This window comes from Parambassis ranga, chromosome 12, assembly GCF_900634625.1.
Source record: "Parambassis ranga chromosome 12, fParRan2.1, whole genome shotgun sequence".
Lineage (NCBI taxonomy): Eukaryota > Metazoa > Chordata > Actinopteri > Ambassidae > Parambassis > Parambassis ranga.
Window position 1 is genome coordinate 10,059,691 of NC_041032.1, and position 16,683 is coordinate 10,076,373.

Below are 16,683 nucleotides of genomic sequence, written 5' to 3' on the forward strand. Positions count from 1 at the left end.
AAGTGTGTTTATGAAGTTCACTTCAGAACCTAGCTCAGCTCAACCATGCTAACATTCTGGCCACTCCAGGTGAACTTAGGCATCTATCTGTCACTCATACTGTCTTTGGCACTTGAACAACTGCATTTTACATTTATATTGTGTACTGTATGTATGTTTGTTTAATATAATTAAACAATTATAACAACAGTTTTTGTGTTTTAGTTTACCTCATTTTAATTCTTGATTGTGGACATCTTGCACAGAGCTACATGCAACACCTTGCAACCCTTCAGTGTCAGTAAACAACCTCATTCTAGTATCTGAATGAGAACATCACATGTTGAAGCTGCAAAGTTTTGAAGTGAGACATCCACTAATTATATAATATGGGAATAATATTTGGGTCAAATCAGACTGAACTCAGTCAGAGTTATAAAACCATTCCAGCAGTCTGACAGTGTTTTTGTTTGGATGTTGATTTTAGAGTTTCTCCTTCCTACCTCTCTCTCTGTCTCTCTCTCTCTCTCTCTCTCACTCACTCACTCCATTGCTCCGCTGTGATCCAGCTGTCCACCCCATTCATCATCCCGCCACTCTCCCCCGCACAGAATTATTATTTCTTTGATGTGTTACTAGTTGAAAACAAATCCATTTTTCTGGCCATCAATTTATCATTTGGAATGGGGAGTCACACTTGAGTTGTAGGGGCAACCACATTTTCCCAACTTGCACTGGGTGCTGTGTGTAGATGTGGGTGTGTGTGCCTGTGTTTGTACTGTGTATGTGAGCATGTACCTCTGTGCATATGAAATGTGTACTGTTGTGATCAGAGCTCAGATATAAGATGAAGATGAGTGAAATCAGAGGTAAGTAGAAATTATGGGGAGAAATTGTGGAAGGAGATGTTTTGGGATAAGAGTGTGTGTGTGTGTGTGTGTGTGTGTGTGTGTGTGTGTGTGTGTGTGTGTGTGAGAGAGAGAGAGAGAGAGAGAGAGAGAGAGAGAGGGCTTCCCTCTTCTTCCAGTCGTCCTCCTTCACCTAACGTCTGTGATAATTTATCACTCCTCCTAGCTTGGCTGACAAACTATTTGCAGGAAAATGAGTTTTTCCGCCATGGATTTGTCCTCTGGGAATAGAAAGGGGAGCTGCTGTGTTTTTATTCCATCACATGCACACACACACACACACATCCAGATGTATGGCTGTTCATGTGCACACACACACACACACACACACACACACTGAGGTCTCCAGTATTTATTGGGGGGAGGAGGAGGTGGTTAAGATAAATGAGGTAAATTAATAGAGTCACTGAGGGAAAAGATCTGCTTCCACACCAGCAGATCTGCAACTGACACACGCGAGCGACGAGAACACACACCAGCACCAGCAGCAGCAGCCTCATTCACTCTCCCTGTTCCTCCCTCCTTCACCTGCCAGGCCATTTCTCCCTCCCTCTCCCTCTTTGCTCCCCAGTCCTCCTGATCCCTTGTTTGCCCTCCCACAGATGACAAATGTAACACTCAGACAAACAGCGATCAGGGCCATACAGCATAATGTCAGCTTAGATCAACACTGGGACAAAAGCAAATATCACAGCATCATCACTGCATTACAAACACTCAGCCTGCATGTGTGGGTGTGTTTGTGTGTGTGTGTTATTACAGTGGCTGGCCCGGGTCACTGGATTCCAATCTCACTTTCAACCTCATCAACCAAGATATCGACAGTGTGCTTGACGGAGAATTACACGACAGTAAAGGCCTAATTACATTGCTATTACCCAGGGCTATCCGTAATCGTCAAACACGGTGCATCAGTGGGACATCACAGCAGTAAATCTGCAGGCAGTCTCTCTGTCTCTCTTAATGCCTGTTAGCATTACAGTGTTAACATTTTGTCTGCATTTTATTGTCTGCTGACAACACAGACAGCCATGTATACACTTCAATTTAAAAAACTGGCTGAATGCAAACATATGGGCAGCAGTAGAAGGTACATATGTGCCTTTATTCTGACAGAAATTCCAGAAATTAAAAGTGGTTTGTGCCTGATCTATTACATGTCAGATCTTTTCCTGCTTTTTTGTATTTAAATGTTCTTTTTTTAATTGACTGCCAAAACTGTAGGTACAATTTAAGATCAGTCATTATCATGGCAGGTATGTACAGCCTGGTCTCACCAGGATGATGACAGCAGCCATCACATTTGTCAGGCTAGATGTGGGCATACCTCAGGCGAAGCTGACAATAAGGCTGTAATTTGTAGTTTTAAGTTTTTTCATTTTTCTTTTTAACATTCTTCTAATGTGTCATTTCTTTCATTTCATTAGAGGCAGAGAATAATCCAGAAGATGACACAGAGTGCTTTGGTTTTCCAGCTGACTACTGTGATATCTGCTGCTTTATAGCCTCAGACTGTTCTCATGATAATGAGACTCTTCTTCTATCTGTCTCTCAACTTGTAAGACGAGCACCTGAGTTCCCATGAGCTCCACACCCATCTCAACGTTACAGCCAATTGCCAACTTTTGCGATGCCCGTCTCCACGGTGATCGCCTCTGACTGACAGGCATGAGGACAAGGTTCACCAGTCCCTCTGATCAAAGTCTCCTGCAATTACTAGTGTGTGTCGATGGGGGTGCGCGTATGTGTGTGTGTTTGTGGCCTGTATCAGCCACACACTGAACTCATTCATGTAAAACTACACATTTGGACACATTTCTTCACTTTTTCTTCGATTTAGGAGAGATTGAAACCAAAAAGGAGGCATGCAGAGAGGACCAATCAGAGTGCAGGCTGAACAAATTAAAAAACTTTAGGTGATCAATGGAAAACTGACCACCAGTCCAAGCTGCATGTGGGCTAAACACAACTAAACATTATGCGCACACCATGCCCCTCTGTTGCTAATGGCTATTACTGCCTGTATGCCATTGTAAGCCTCACAATAGCAATCATGCTGGGATTTTGTGTGGAGCTTGCTGGCAACAGTTATTAGCCCCCCAAACGAAACTTAAAGGGGAAGCAGTCAAGAGAAGAACAAGAAGATCTGGGGTCCCACTTTAGATAGGGAGGTAGGAGGGGGGGTGCAGGATGGAAGTGGGGGGCAGGGAGTGAGGTCAGAGGGTAACACCAAAGCGGAAATGGGGGGCACAGGGGTAACAATGGACGGGGCTGGGCTAAAGCTGGAGGGAGGGTGGACAGTGCACAAAACACAGGAAGATGAGGAGAAAAAGATGAGGGGACAGAATGGAGGGGAGCCACAACAGATGGTAAAGGCTGGTTGGAGAGAGAGGGAGAGGGAGAGAGAGGGGCGGCACTGAAGGGATGAAGGGACTTGGGGGGGGGGTGTTGAAAAGCTGTTGGCACCACATGCATCATGACAGTAACAGAGAAGAAGAAAGACTGAACACCTAAACGTGTCTGGATCCCATATGGTGACATAAGAGTTCACATGTTTCAGAGCACACTGGACATTTAAACTTAATGACAGCTACTGGACAAAGTTTACATTTGAAAACAACCCAGAGATAAATCCCAAAAAGTAGATATTGGATGAATAAACATTCATTATAACACAGTATCCCAGTGTAAAAAAAAAAAACCCAATTATTTTTAAATCTGTGTGGGAAACCCTCTCAACAAAGATAAGCATAGAAAATACACGTTTCAGCAAAAAGCAATTACCCGAATGGTATCATCAATACTGAGGTGTTTCAGCAGCTATTATGACCTAATTATGTGGCTCATCTCCACTCACCGGCCACACAGACGCACGGGGTTAGATTTATAAAAAGTTGTCATTAGTGGAAGCTCCTTTTTGGCCCCACGGGAAGCATTTATCTTTACTAGAAGGAGCAGATCAAGTAGCAGGAGGCGACGCGTCACCGCGGGAGCGCGCACAGAAGTTCGGCTGGTAGAAAACCCGCTGCTGTGATTCCGCGTAAATTGGAAACTTTCAGCGTAATATTGCTCCTTTACGCACAGCGTGTCTTTATTCGAATCTTATTCTATTGTCTCATGTTCTGTTACATTTTATTACAATTTCTGTCAAAGAAATAAGAAATTAAATTAGACACGTGCATTGAAATCAGAAAACTGAAAAAAGGAGAAGAGTTATGCATGATTCTTATCTCTGCAGTCGGAAATGTTTGCTCTGACCTTTTACCCTTAGCTCTTGTTGCCACCTGTCGCCGCAGGTTACCTGCTTTTTTTATTTTTGCAAAGACACAAACTTTGCTCCGGGAAGTAAATCCGGAGATAAACAGGACACACCCGGAGAAAACAAGGCAAATAGTGACGTTTCTCCCCTGATTGCTTGTTATTTTAAACTGATCTGTAAAATCTACGTGTATATATGTTAAGGCAGTTTCCAAACTTTTAGTTTAAATGGATGTAGTTTACATACAGACAACACAACACAAATTCAGCACCACAGCAAGTGGAAGAAAAAATGTCGTGACTCCCGGGTTAAATCATACCAATTAAGAAGTGCGCTCAAGTCTGTTAAAAAAGAAAGTTTAATGAATCTTTAGGAGGCTTCATTTATCCTGAGATCTTATGTCAAATGTCTTTTGTCTGTTTAATTTTCCTGCGTCAAAAAAAAAATATTAAACACACCCTGCAGCCCTGGAATATCTGCAATTATAATCTGGATTTTTTTTTTGTCCCAGGTTGCACCTTGGACGCCTCATTCTGTGGCAGGAATATGAAGCATGTGGGTCACATTAGCTGTTTAATCAATGATAACATTATATTCATAATGATAATATTATGTATATAATACATTTTGGTTTGGAAACGAGTCTTTGAACTCCAGAAAGCCAAGAAATATTATAATTCCAACAAACAATATTGGATATTTCTTCTAATTGCTCCATAATTAACTATTTTTTTAACCTTTTTGTGTCATAAATATAATGACAGGCCAATTAAAAATGCCCTCCGTTTGATAGATTTTATAAAAACAGACAAAATGTGAAGAAGAAGAAGCTTCAGGTCATCTGCTTCACATCAGTTATTTAATATTAGAAGTCCGGATTTAGGGCGTGTATGAATTTCGCCCCTTGGCCAGTGGACCCGTGTAATTAAGCTCTATTTTAATTCAAGGTATCATCATGATAGATACCAATCTGAGAGTTTTAATCCCTTGTTAAACTCCCAGTAACCTCGCTCCTCTTCTGCCTCTTCTGCCTCCGGGCACATGTCATTTTCTCTGCGCTGTGGTCACTTCAGAGAAAGACTCTGTTTCCAGCTGATGTTATGATTCCCTTTAATCTCTTGACAGTTTTATTTATTTTAAAACAGTCTCCTCATTGTCTTGCAGCGGCACTGATGCTGCTTCTCAAAAGACGAGGAATGAAGGACTTCAATCACAAACTGACCAGATAAGGATTGCTGTATGTGGCTGTATGGTGGCTGCCTCTTTTTCTCATAGTTACATTGATCAATTAAGACTTAAAATAAAATCATATTTTCCCTTCTTAAAAGTAAATGAAATTATCAGAAGAAAGTCCATATGGTTGAAATAAGCTGCTTTTTATATGAGGCAGACGACCCGGTGCCATGGATGGCTGTCATTAGAGGTGTTATGTTTGTTTTACATGCTGGTGAGAACAACATGAACAGCGTCTTAAACTCACCGGGATCCTCACACCCTGCTGTGACAGCACGCATGTGCATGGCCTGTTAAAAAAAAGTAAAATCAAGAAGCTTTTCATCCGTGATCACTGTAAAAATCTGCTGTTTTCACTTCATTATTTAGATTTTCTTATTTTTTGTAGTATTCTAAAGGAAAGTTAAATTTAAAAGGCCTCTGTTGAGCATATAGCTTATATGTGCAACAAAATGCATTATATGCGTTGAATTAAGTTTCCACGATCTTTAACTTACTGAGCAAAAAGTGTGAGAAGATTTATCAAATAAAATATTGACATTTAAACGACACTGGAGTCAGTGGTTTGACAGTTTCTTTCTTTCTTTCATATGCAAAAGAAAACAGGATGTTTAAGTTTTGAACCCTTGACAGGTGTAGTTTACCTGTCATGGAGAAACTGTGAGCCATCCCAGCAAATCAAGCACTAAATTGTGTGTGAAAGGTGTCACATGCCTGTACACAGTCTAATCAAAGCGGAGCTGTCGCTGGAGGAGGTGAATGGGAACAAGCCGTCTTCCTGACAAGGGTTTCCGTACAGTCGCTCAGTGGGTGTAATGCCAGCCAAACATGAGGTCAGTCATCCTCTTTTTTTTAATTTGGGAGTGGGAGGCTCTTCTTTCTTTCTGTCTGTCTTTTTTTCCTCATGGGGCCACACCTCCTCCTTCCTCCTGGTCCAATAGCTGCAGGGCTCCGTCCTCTGCGCAGCCCCGGTTGGATAAAACCTGAGTGTTAGCTGCACACACACACAACACAACACAACACAACAGCAGTCCTGCCTGCTTCAAGCACAGTCCGGACACACACATAGAGGCTGCACCGTGTTTTCACATCGCAAGTGCCATCATTTGGATAATATCACAATACCTGCTGGGGACGTTTTTCAGCTCCATCTCGACAAGGTAAGACATCTCCTGTGCGTAATGAGACGTATGGATGAGAATATGATGAGAATATGCGCAGCTCTCCTGCCAACACGTAGCCTAAAAGGAGGCTTAAACCATCCAGAAACACGCCGCAAATCCTGCGAGACACAGCTGAGGGGTTCATTTTGATGCTTTTTGGTGAAAGACTAAAAAATAAAGAGGTTATAATTGACAGCACGTCAATGAGGGGTTAATGTGACCAGAGAAGCATAAAGTTTTTGGACATCTCTCAGATTCACTCTAGAAGCAGGCGTTGTTTCACAGAAAAAGCTTGAAAAAAAGCTGAATTTTCAGCAATAGATCAAATAAGATTTTAAAATTTTCTTGCTTAACAAAAGCATAAAGTGAATAAATTTATGCTGGTGGTGTGAAATAGCAAAAAAAGTAACAGAATTTCACAGAATTTTGCTGGAAATCAATGCTTTCCCGTTAACCTATAAAATTTAATTAATAACTGTTAATAACAGCAAAACGTAGTTTTCATTTTCGTTTTCTTTTATAAAAGAATTTTTGTCCCAAAAATTAGATAAATAGTAAAGGAAACAATACTAATAATATAACAATAAAATCATAACAAGTTAAAGTAGTATGTCTCACTGCCACAATATTCCCAGTGACTATTATTTTTGGAATATTATCAATACTTCAAATATCTAAATTGTTGCTCATAAGCCTAAAAAATAAAAAGCAAATATAAATGAATCAACTCATTAAAACAAAACAAGCTAAATAAACTGATAATAAATCAATAACTTGTAGCTAAATTGTTCCACAAAGACACACACAGGCTTTGCACAGCTTTAATTACTAATCAGATCTAAAATGAGGATCAAACAGTGCAGTCTGACCAGCGCTGCCAAAGTGTCTTGTTGATTCATTAAATGGTGACAACCTGCTAATTATTTGGTTAATTTTAAGGTGCCACCCAGCAGGACATGACAGCAGTGGTGTGCTTCAGAGAGGACAGAGAGGTGCTCTCTGCCTGTTTTCTGTAATGAACCTGTATTTTACAATTGTTCTGAAATTCTGAAAGTCTTTCCTTGAGTTTTACAACAGAATATTCTGCTGTTTCTCACTGAGGGCTTGGTGGAGCTCTTTAGTTCAGCAGCAGCTGAGCAGATGGAGCTTGCAAACACGGCTTACATACTGCCAGCCTGCACATTTAACATCTTCTAGTTAAGATCCTAACAGTTTGTCTCATTCTTGAACTCCATCAGTCTGTTTCACTTATTGTCACGTAGCTTTAACAAATCAAAGTCAGTTCATTTCTGCTCACACTGTGCATTGTGGTGATTATTCCTGGGTTCATTTAACAGTGAATTTGTTTGAAAAAGTAAATGAAATGTAAATAATAAATATACAGTGAGTGATGTTTAAACTATGACCATTTTTCCATATATTTAAAAACTGAATTTTGATTTAAGATCCAAAATAAATGTAAGTTATATAGTTGTAAGAAAATAATAATTAGAGCAGTCAATCCAAATAAAGCCCTTAACGAAGGAACATTTATCTAGTAGCAGTCGTGACTGAAGGGGATGATGTCTCATCCTTTATTAACACAATAGTTCCCCACACAAACACACACACAGGCCCTGCAGTGTTAACCTAACGCTCCGTCAGCTTGTTGTGCAGCCTGTCTCAGTACAAACAGTCAGGCAGGTACAGGTGATTTGAGGAACCACATGTTGTCTCAGCTTCATATCACCTATATGCTGTGTTTCAAAAGTCATGAAGACACACACAGAGAGACACCAGCTGAGTATTTGTTCCATCACATGTTATGACAGCCACTTCCATGAACCCCTGTTGTCCTGCAGCTGGTGATCGGACGGTGAACACACTCATGTCAGACAAGGCAGGGCAAGAAGTAGAAAGACTTTTTTGACTGGGACAACGTGGAGGACAGCGTCACGTTCAGCTGGTGGAGCAAGGACCAAAAGCTCAGGGATATGTCCAGTAACACTGGAAGAGGTAAATAACACAAGGCAAGCCTGCCTGCTCCACTTCACCTTTCACTGCTGTCTGATCACTTATTAATTACAACACACCATAGGGTTTCTAATGGCAGGTTAGTCTGAAAACAGTGAAATGTCTCTTCCAGGTTGACTTTCTCTAACCATTTGTTACTTATTTGTAGACAATTACATTCCTTTTATTCTCATTTTATTCTGATTATAACTCTTCCTGTGGGAAGTAGAGACTGGTAAGAATAATGATTAGAAGCTCGTCTCCACAAGTTCTTACAGCTTTATCTATCTATCTATCTATCTATCTATCTATCTATCTATCTATCTATCTATCTATCTATCTATCCGTTTTTTCGGTGTACGCGCACAGTCTGTGTGCACCGTGCTCGTGCACGCGCGCTGATCCCCCCGGGCCTGCACCGCTTTAATATCCTGCAGGTTGATGAAGCTTGGCGGGGAGATTTTTTTCCACACTCCGCTGGCAGCGTTAATAGAGGCTGCCCTCCCCTCTCTCCCTCTCTCTCTCTCTCCCTGCCTGCCTCCCTCCTGCTCTCGGCCTCGTCCGGCCGCTGTTTGATGTGGAAATGAAAGCTGAGAAAAGGCTGAGAGAAACCAGCGACTCAATGGGTTAAATTAAAAAGCAAAGCCACGGTGTGTCTTGCAGAGTCACCACCGCGTGGAGTCCACAAAGTAGAAGATGCTTTGTGTGCTGTTGTTTACAGTTTGTACGAGTTTCTGTTCTGTTGACGCACGGGTCAGTTTTAAATTTGTGTATTAGTGTATTTTACACGAGAATAACTTGTATAACTGAACAGTTAATCTCAATAAAAAGCGACAGATTAAGCATTTCTTGGATTGATAAAAATATTATTTTATATATCTGAGTAAATATGTTTCTCAAAAACATAAAAATGCACAGTAAATATGTATGAAATATATACATAGGTGTGTGAGGGATTACAGACTTGCATTTTACTAAATACAAATTATTATTTTAAAATAAAATCCATCACTGGCACTGAAATGAACTGAGCCTCATGTTAAGAAAGTGATTAGACTGTACAAAAAAAACAACAAATAATCATTAATTTTAAAGAAGTTAAATAGAGCCTTGTATATTGATAATTTATATTTTCACAGGGAACGCTTTATTTATTATTAAATTAGAATTTTGATCAATTATGACCCAAATATAATATCCAGAGGACAGAGACTGCTGAAAGCTCTACTTAGTTCCACTACATTGACCTCTATTACTCATAATCTTGCTGTTTGTTCACTGCTAAATTTCCTTTTTTGCTGCAGTTTCACACAGTCCTGTCCCTGTAACACTCTAAATGTAAAACCTCATTACACTGTTGTCAATGCTGGAACTGTTGCTGTTTATAAAAACACATATAATGTGTATCTGTTACAGAATTAGTGACAAATTTTGTGTTTTTTCGACACTAAATATTGGGGGTAAATTTTAAAAAATAATTTTTTTATTTTACTTTAATGCTTTATGAGAGTCTTCCTGTCTTTAACATTCATTTTGTGAACAAGATTTGTTTAAAGCAGGGTTGTTTGTGTTGCATTAAGTGGTTGCAGCCTAAGCATGGATGTGTGTGTCTGTCTCTAGGTGTGTGTTTGTTGGCATGTCTCTGATCTCTGGTTCCATGACATTTATGAGTGTTCATCCCCCCTCCTCCCCCAGGTCATGGGGGTCTTAACCAACTAGGTGGAATGTTTGTTAATGGTCGCCCGCTTCCGGAGGTGATCCGGCAACGCATTGTGGACATGGCCCACCAGGGGGTTCGGCCCTGTGACATCTCACGGCAGCTCAGAGTCAGCCACGGCTGCGTCAGCAAGATCCTGGGACGGTAAGCACCTTACTCAACTTCCTGTTACTGTTAATCAGGCTTCTTTCTGTTCTTTGACCTCTGGATGCCTGTTTACTTATGAGGGACTCTTTGGTGACAGCCAAGTCTGTTAAGATTCTCAGCTAAAACTCACACAATCACTCTTTCATACTCCAGCTACTATGAGACAGGCAGCATCAAGCCTGGCGTGATTGGCGGCTCTAAGCCCAAAGTGGCCACGCCGAAGGTGGTGGACAAGATCGCCGACTACAAGAGGCAGAATCCCACCATGTTCGCCTGGGAGATCAGAGACCGGCTGTTGGCAGAGGGAGTGTGTGACAGCGACATGGTGCCTAGTGTGAGCTCCATTAACAGGTGACAAACTGAATTATGGTTGAAATCTTGAAGCTGTACAAATATGCCCCTGGTGCAAAGCAGCATTTCATGTCTGGTTTGTAATGTGTTAGATATCGGATCAGTGTGTTATTGTGACTAAATATGAAATGTTTTCCTTTCAGAATAATTCGAACAAAGGTTCAGCAGCAGTTTAATCTCCCACTAGACGGAAAAGGCCTGAGTCCAGGACAAACCTTGAGTAAGTCTGCAGCACTCACACAGCTGATGCTGAGCACTGTATCATCATCCATATATCAACAGGCATTAGGATGGTGAGGGATTAAGGGTAAAGGCGAAGTCTGCTCATTGTTCTGTACCAGGATTAAGGTCACGACCTTGTGCTAACAAGACCACTGAGGTGTACAGTACTGTCTCTGATCTGTCTGTCTTTGTTTTTCCTTTTTCCTAGTCCCCAGTTCAGCAGTCACCCCTCCAGAGTCTCCACAGTCGGACTCTTTGGGTTCCACCTACTCCATCAGTGGCCTGTTGGGAATCCCCCAGCCCAACACTGAAGGCAAGAGGAGTCACGACGACAGTAAGAGTGACACAAATAAAACACTATTTCATTGAATGGAAGATGGAAGAGGGCTACGATTCATAGCCTGTCTTGTTTCTGCTTTAGTCATGGGTATTGAACTTAAGGGAAGTGGGCCTAAGACAGATCCCTGAGGGACACCACAAAGCTTCTCCTTCCAACAAACACCAAAGTGATTTACAGTTTCACATCTAGATTCTCCTATCTTCTTCCGTCCTCCTGCAGGTGATCAGGAGAGCTGTCGGCACAGTGTGGACTCTCAGGGTAGCGCAGGCGTCCCGAGAAAACAGATGAGAGTGGATCACTTCTCCACAGCCACACAGCATCTGGACTGTGGGTTTGATCGACACCACTATGCGACAGATTCATTCAGCTCTGCTTCCAGCAGCAACAAGACAGAACAGGTGCTCAGCGAGACAACTCCGAAAACAAACAGATATGTGTCCTGCTAACAAAACTTTACATCAATAGCTAACTCCTGTTCATCATCCTCAGACTTTGTATCCACTGTCCCTCATCAATGGAAGCCTAGAAGAGGCCAAGACCAGCCTCCCAACATCCAGCTCTGCCATTGGACGGAATCTGTCTGCACACCAGAGCTACACCATGGTGACAGGTGAGACTCTTAATATTACAATATGACCTCTAACCCCAACATCATATAAACTACACACTACCACAGCTCATTTCTGTCATACTCTTTCATACAGATTTGTTTTGTGCTTCCCCTCATGTTCACCATTTGTTTTCATTTTCTCACCCACCCTCCACTGCACACTGGCTCTCACCGCCTCAGAGCCCCTACAGACCCTGCCACTCTGTCTAAAACAGGAAATGTCCCCAGAAGTGACCAGTACAAGCCCCTCCCCAAACATGGCAGCATCCAACCTGGCGTTTGTGGAGCTGCAGGCGCTGCAGAAGCCCATTTCTGTCAGCAGCGGCAGCAGCTGCAGCAACAGTGCCAACCATTTCCCCAACGCCTTCAACTCATTCTCCCATCATGCACCTGTGTATGGGCAGTTCAGCAGCCAGTCTATCATCTCAGGTAATGCAGCCATCCATCTCATTCATGTTCACAATCCAAAGTGTTTGTGTGTGGATTTTTTAATATGTAACATATGTGTCCATTTGATTATTAAAGGTGTGTGTGTGTGTTTTTTTAGGGCGTGACATGGTGGGCTCTGCTTTGCCGGGCTATCCACCTCACATCTCCTCTCCTGCCCAAACAGGATACACCTCATCTGCAATCACAGGCATGGTAGCAGGTAAGGAGTTAAGAACAAAGTGTAAAAAAAAATAAAAATCCAAAAGCAATGACTGAGTCAGACAGGTGGAGAAGGCAGAGAGAGAAGGAGAGGCCAGGATGGAGGCTTGCAGATTAACAGGGAGACAGGCTGAGTTAATGAGTAGCCTTGCCAGTATGGGTGAAGTCTGTGTGTGTGTGTGTGTGTGAGTGGGTGCACATGGGCCCGGGGGGTACAGGGAACAGGCTGGGGGTTCCGCCCTGCTGCCCACACCCCCCACCCAGACACCTCTGACCACACATCGCCATGGGAACCAGGGGGCCCAGGAGGGAGATGCAGGGTTGGGCAGAGGGGGCGTAAAGTCTGGATATGAACGAAGAGGAGGAGGAGGTGGTCTTTGCTGTGCGTGTGTGCACACATACACATGTGTGAGAGTGTGTGTCTGAGTATGTGTGTGTGTGTGTGTGTGATGTGCCTTTTTTTATTTGAAGTCTGCCCTCCGAAGCGCGAAATGAGAGGGTCTGATTTATTATTTTTCTGGTGGGCTCACTGTGAGGAAGCGTTGATACACAATTACTGAGTGAAGGGGGGGTGGGGGGGTAGGACAGAAGGAGGAGGTGGGGAGCTCAGGGATTCTTTCCAGCCAACATAATTACCAATTAGATATTGGAATGTTAAAAAAAGAAAAAAGAAAGAAAGAGGAGTGCCAGAGAGGCTATAGCAGGAAGTGGAGGGTGGAGAGAGGAGGAGGAGGAGGAGGAGGAGGAGGGCATCTCAGAGGGCAGTGGCTGAGCAGTGCAAGGGGCAGAGTGTTGGAGAAAGAGGGCGAGCTGTATGCACGCACCACTGGGTTGAGGGATTTTACCCTCAGCCATCCACCTGCATCTCAGATTAATGGTTTACAGGCTGCACTAACTGTTGGTGAATTATGAGTTAGCACATGCTGGCACAGAGACAAACAACCCAGCTCTGTAGCTCTGAGCCATGTTCTGATTTCTTTCTTTTTTTTTTTAATTCACCTTTTTTTTTCCAGCAAGTGCAGACTACCCAGGTCAGTCCTACACCCATTCGCCCTACACCTCCTACAGCGAGGCCTGGCGGTTCACCAACTCCAGCATACTGAGTGAGTAAACAGTGATCACAGCGCTCATGTTCTGCATTTCTGTTTGCTGCCTACAAGCTCTCCACACTCTGAACTTTACCTCACATAAGTATGACCTTCACAATTAAAGACAAAATTATAAATAATGGACTTTTTAAGGCCTTTTTCCTTATCAAGTCAGAAATGTTTGTCTGACTTCACCATTATGACTAGAATTTAAATAAATGGCAGCTTTGGGCCTGTGTGAAACCAGAATATATACTTTACTTCCTGCTTCACAAAGCTGTAAACATCCATCTGAATAAGACAACAACAAATTTACCAAATTTACACTCAGATCAATTTACATGACTTTCCTTAAAATATGAAAGTTATTTTTCATATGTCATTGTCACACATCTACATTTATATTTATGTTTCTCCAAAGAAAAATAGAAAATAATTATATTATCAAGGTCTCTGCCTGACTTCAGGGTCAGGCAGGGGCAGGCTATCACTCATATAGATATATATATATATATTTTTTTGGATTACCAAGAGTTGTGGGGGCAAATTAAAATCAGTGTCTACCCTGCTTAGACATGCCTCTCAGCATCTGCTGTCAAATGGATAAAGAAAGTCTGATCCTTGACCACACACACACCTTCCTTTTGTGACAGCCTCCATCTGTGTCTCCCCCCACAGGCTCACCCTACTACTACAGCACGGCCTCACGCACAGGTCCACCGTCTGCAGCCGCCTACGACCACCTCTAGTCCCTGCGGCGTGGACGCACTCTCCCTGCGCAAACACATCTGATCATGGACCAATTAAGAATGAAGGAACTCAAAACTGGAACTCTGCTGATGTGCCAACAACACATACCATTTTTTACATCTTGTCACCTTCCTTATTTATATGTCATGTAATTTGTCATGTAACTCATGATGCACGTTTACACACTCCTGTCTCCAGAGACTCAGCCTGGCGTCTCACACGGTGCATATTATCAGTATAAATGCTGTTTTTTGGCCAAAGACTTTTTTCTGGCACATCTGTAACTGATCCAGTGAAGAGGGATATGCAACTTCTTTATACTGAACTATGCCTGCTTTGTTTACATGTTGTTTTTTTTAAGAAAACATTGTTGATCTGTGTGCTTGCTAATTAATTTGTATTCACTGTAAAATTCAGAGCTTCCCTGTAGTGAGCATAGACTAAAGAGGCGACACGTTAGATCACAATTACAGCAAAATGGTCAGAGACAATTAATGTATCTGTCTAGGAACATGTACATACTGTAAATGATGAATTACTTAAGGGGGAAGTGATGCAGTTTAACTCAGAGGATGATGATGAGTTTAGGGGGGATGATGGTGATTTGGCTACTAAAACCAACAAGGCTTGAAATATATTTGTTTTTGCTTCAAATAAATTTTAGTTTGTTGTCATGCTGATGTTCTGATGTTTGGTAAAAACTGGGACTATTTTTTCTTATACTGTTATTAATATTATTGCAGATGTAAATAATGAATTTCTAAAGAATTATTTTAATTAAAGCATGACAAAATGTGTTGATGTGTCACAGTTTTTTGATTGAACAGAATTAGTTTGCAGTAGATTTTTAAGTTACTTAATTATTATGTGCAGCTATATGCAGACAAGCTTATGCTGCACAACCTGATTTTTTTAATACATATTTTCTGCCGCTCTCAGCATTTTTAAAAGGACGAGATCAATGATCCTGAAAACACGCGCATCTGTTTAATTTCTTTCTTTTTTTATTTTCTGCATCATGTAGTTTTATTTTGCAATTATTTCATTCCCTTTTCCAGGACTCATTATTGCAGCGCGTTAACGAGGGCACGGTTCGGCGGGCGGTGCCACGGAACCACCTGGTGCCACCGCGCCGCGCTGGACGCCGCAAAGGATGATGGAGCTGGGTGGCCTGGCTGCGCGCGATCCGCAGCAGGCTGGCGCGTAAATGGTTCGATTCTAGCAGTTAAAAAATGATTAAACGCAGCAATGAAAGTCAACAATGTTCTACCGCACATTGGATCAGGCCGCAGACTAATTATTTGGTTAATTTACTCTCATAAATTATTATTATTATTATTATTATTGTTATTATTGGCAACATAATTTATTTTAAAAAATCTCATGTAGAATATTCGCCTGCCACAAAAGTATAAAAGTATAGGTTATTTTCTTGTAAATAATATATTGAAAAAACATTTGTTTTAATGTCTTTAACATTTACTAATTCATTTTACTATTGACTTTATTATTGTCTCTTTTTCTTAAAATTCGTTTTCATTACAGTAAAGGTGAAAACTTTACAGTTTCTGGTAGGGACTCGGTGAACTTGCTGTCTCATTAGACCATTGTAATCTCTGCAGTAATTTTCAGTTTTTGAACTTCTCCACAGTTCATGGCCTAATTCATCTTTAAAGAAACCCTCAGACCTAATTATACCTCCTGGATCAGACTGTATGAATGTTTTTGTCTGACCTCTGGGGACAATCACTTGACATCGGTTCAGTTAGAGCGTGAGTGTCCGCTGATGAAGATGAGCCCTGACGTCTCTCTGTTTACAGTATGCGCGTCTCTTTCTCTCTGTCTCTCCAAGCCTTCAATCTCCTCACATTTCACCATTTTCCTGACTCACCTCTTCACACCCCTCTCTTTGTATCCCTCCTCTGCAGCCGCACTACTGTACACTGCCCTGTAAACTTTAAACAAAAGCTGCACTTCATCCCATTGTTGTCCAAGTGGCCCGGCCCACTCCAGACAGCCCATCAACTGACTGGACACTCATTCTTTCCAGGTCCTTGCGCAGGCATGCAGAACACACACACATCCGTATACATTCATACATACAGAGGACCTTTCAAGTAGATGTGCCTCACAGGGATAAGGAAGAACCTTTTAGCCGAACCCATTTTCAGATTCCTCAGCCAGCTGATGGGTGGCCAGAGAAATAACAGCAACGTTAAACATTAACAGTCCTACTGCCAAACAGTTAAAAAAAAAGACAAAACATTAGCCTGCTA

The 16,683-nt window shown here is 41.9% G+C and overlaps 1 protein-coding gene across 2 annotated transcripts; it reads left to right on the forward strand.

Annotated features, from left to right (window-relative positions):
• The first annotated feature begins 6,405 nt into the window (after window positions 1-6,405).
• On the forward strand, window positions 6,406-14,613 carry pax8 (paired box 8). Of its 2 annotated transcripts, none has more exons than XM_028417806.1 (12): window positions 6,406-6,539; window positions 8,384-8,537; window positions 10,230-10,395; window positions 10,552-10,749; window positions 10,893-10,969; window positions 11,180-11,305; window positions 11,531-11,709; window positions 11,801-11,921; window positions 12,102-12,350; window positions 12,469-12,570; window positions 13,583-13,672; window positions 14,336-14,613. In XM_028417806.1, exons 2-12 carry the CDS (start codon window positions 8,516-8,518, stop codon window positions 14,404-14,406), a joined length of 1,401 nt encoding a protein of 466 aa, XP_028273607.1. In that variant the 5' UTR covers window positions 6,406-6,539; window positions 8,384-8,515; the 3' UTR covers window positions 14,407-14,613. The 2 variants fall into 2 exon arrangements, with proteins under 2 accessions (XP_028273607.1, XP_028273608.1); XM_028417807.1 differs by having other exon boundaries at window positions 10,254-10,395.
• Window positions 14,614-16,683: the final 2,070 nt, after the last annotated feature.

Coding starts and splice junctions, on each gene's coding strand:
- pax8 (XM_028417806.1), top strand. CDS start 8,516: ATGTCCAGTAACACTGGAAGAG. Junction 11,306..11,530: donor CAAGAGGAGTCACGACGACA/GTAAGAGTGACA, acceptor GTCCTCCTGCAG/GTGATCAGGAGAGCTGTCGG. Junction 13,673..14,335: donor CACCAACTCCAGCATACTGA/GTGAGTAAACAG, acceptor CTCCCCCCACAG/GCTCACCCTACTACTACAGC.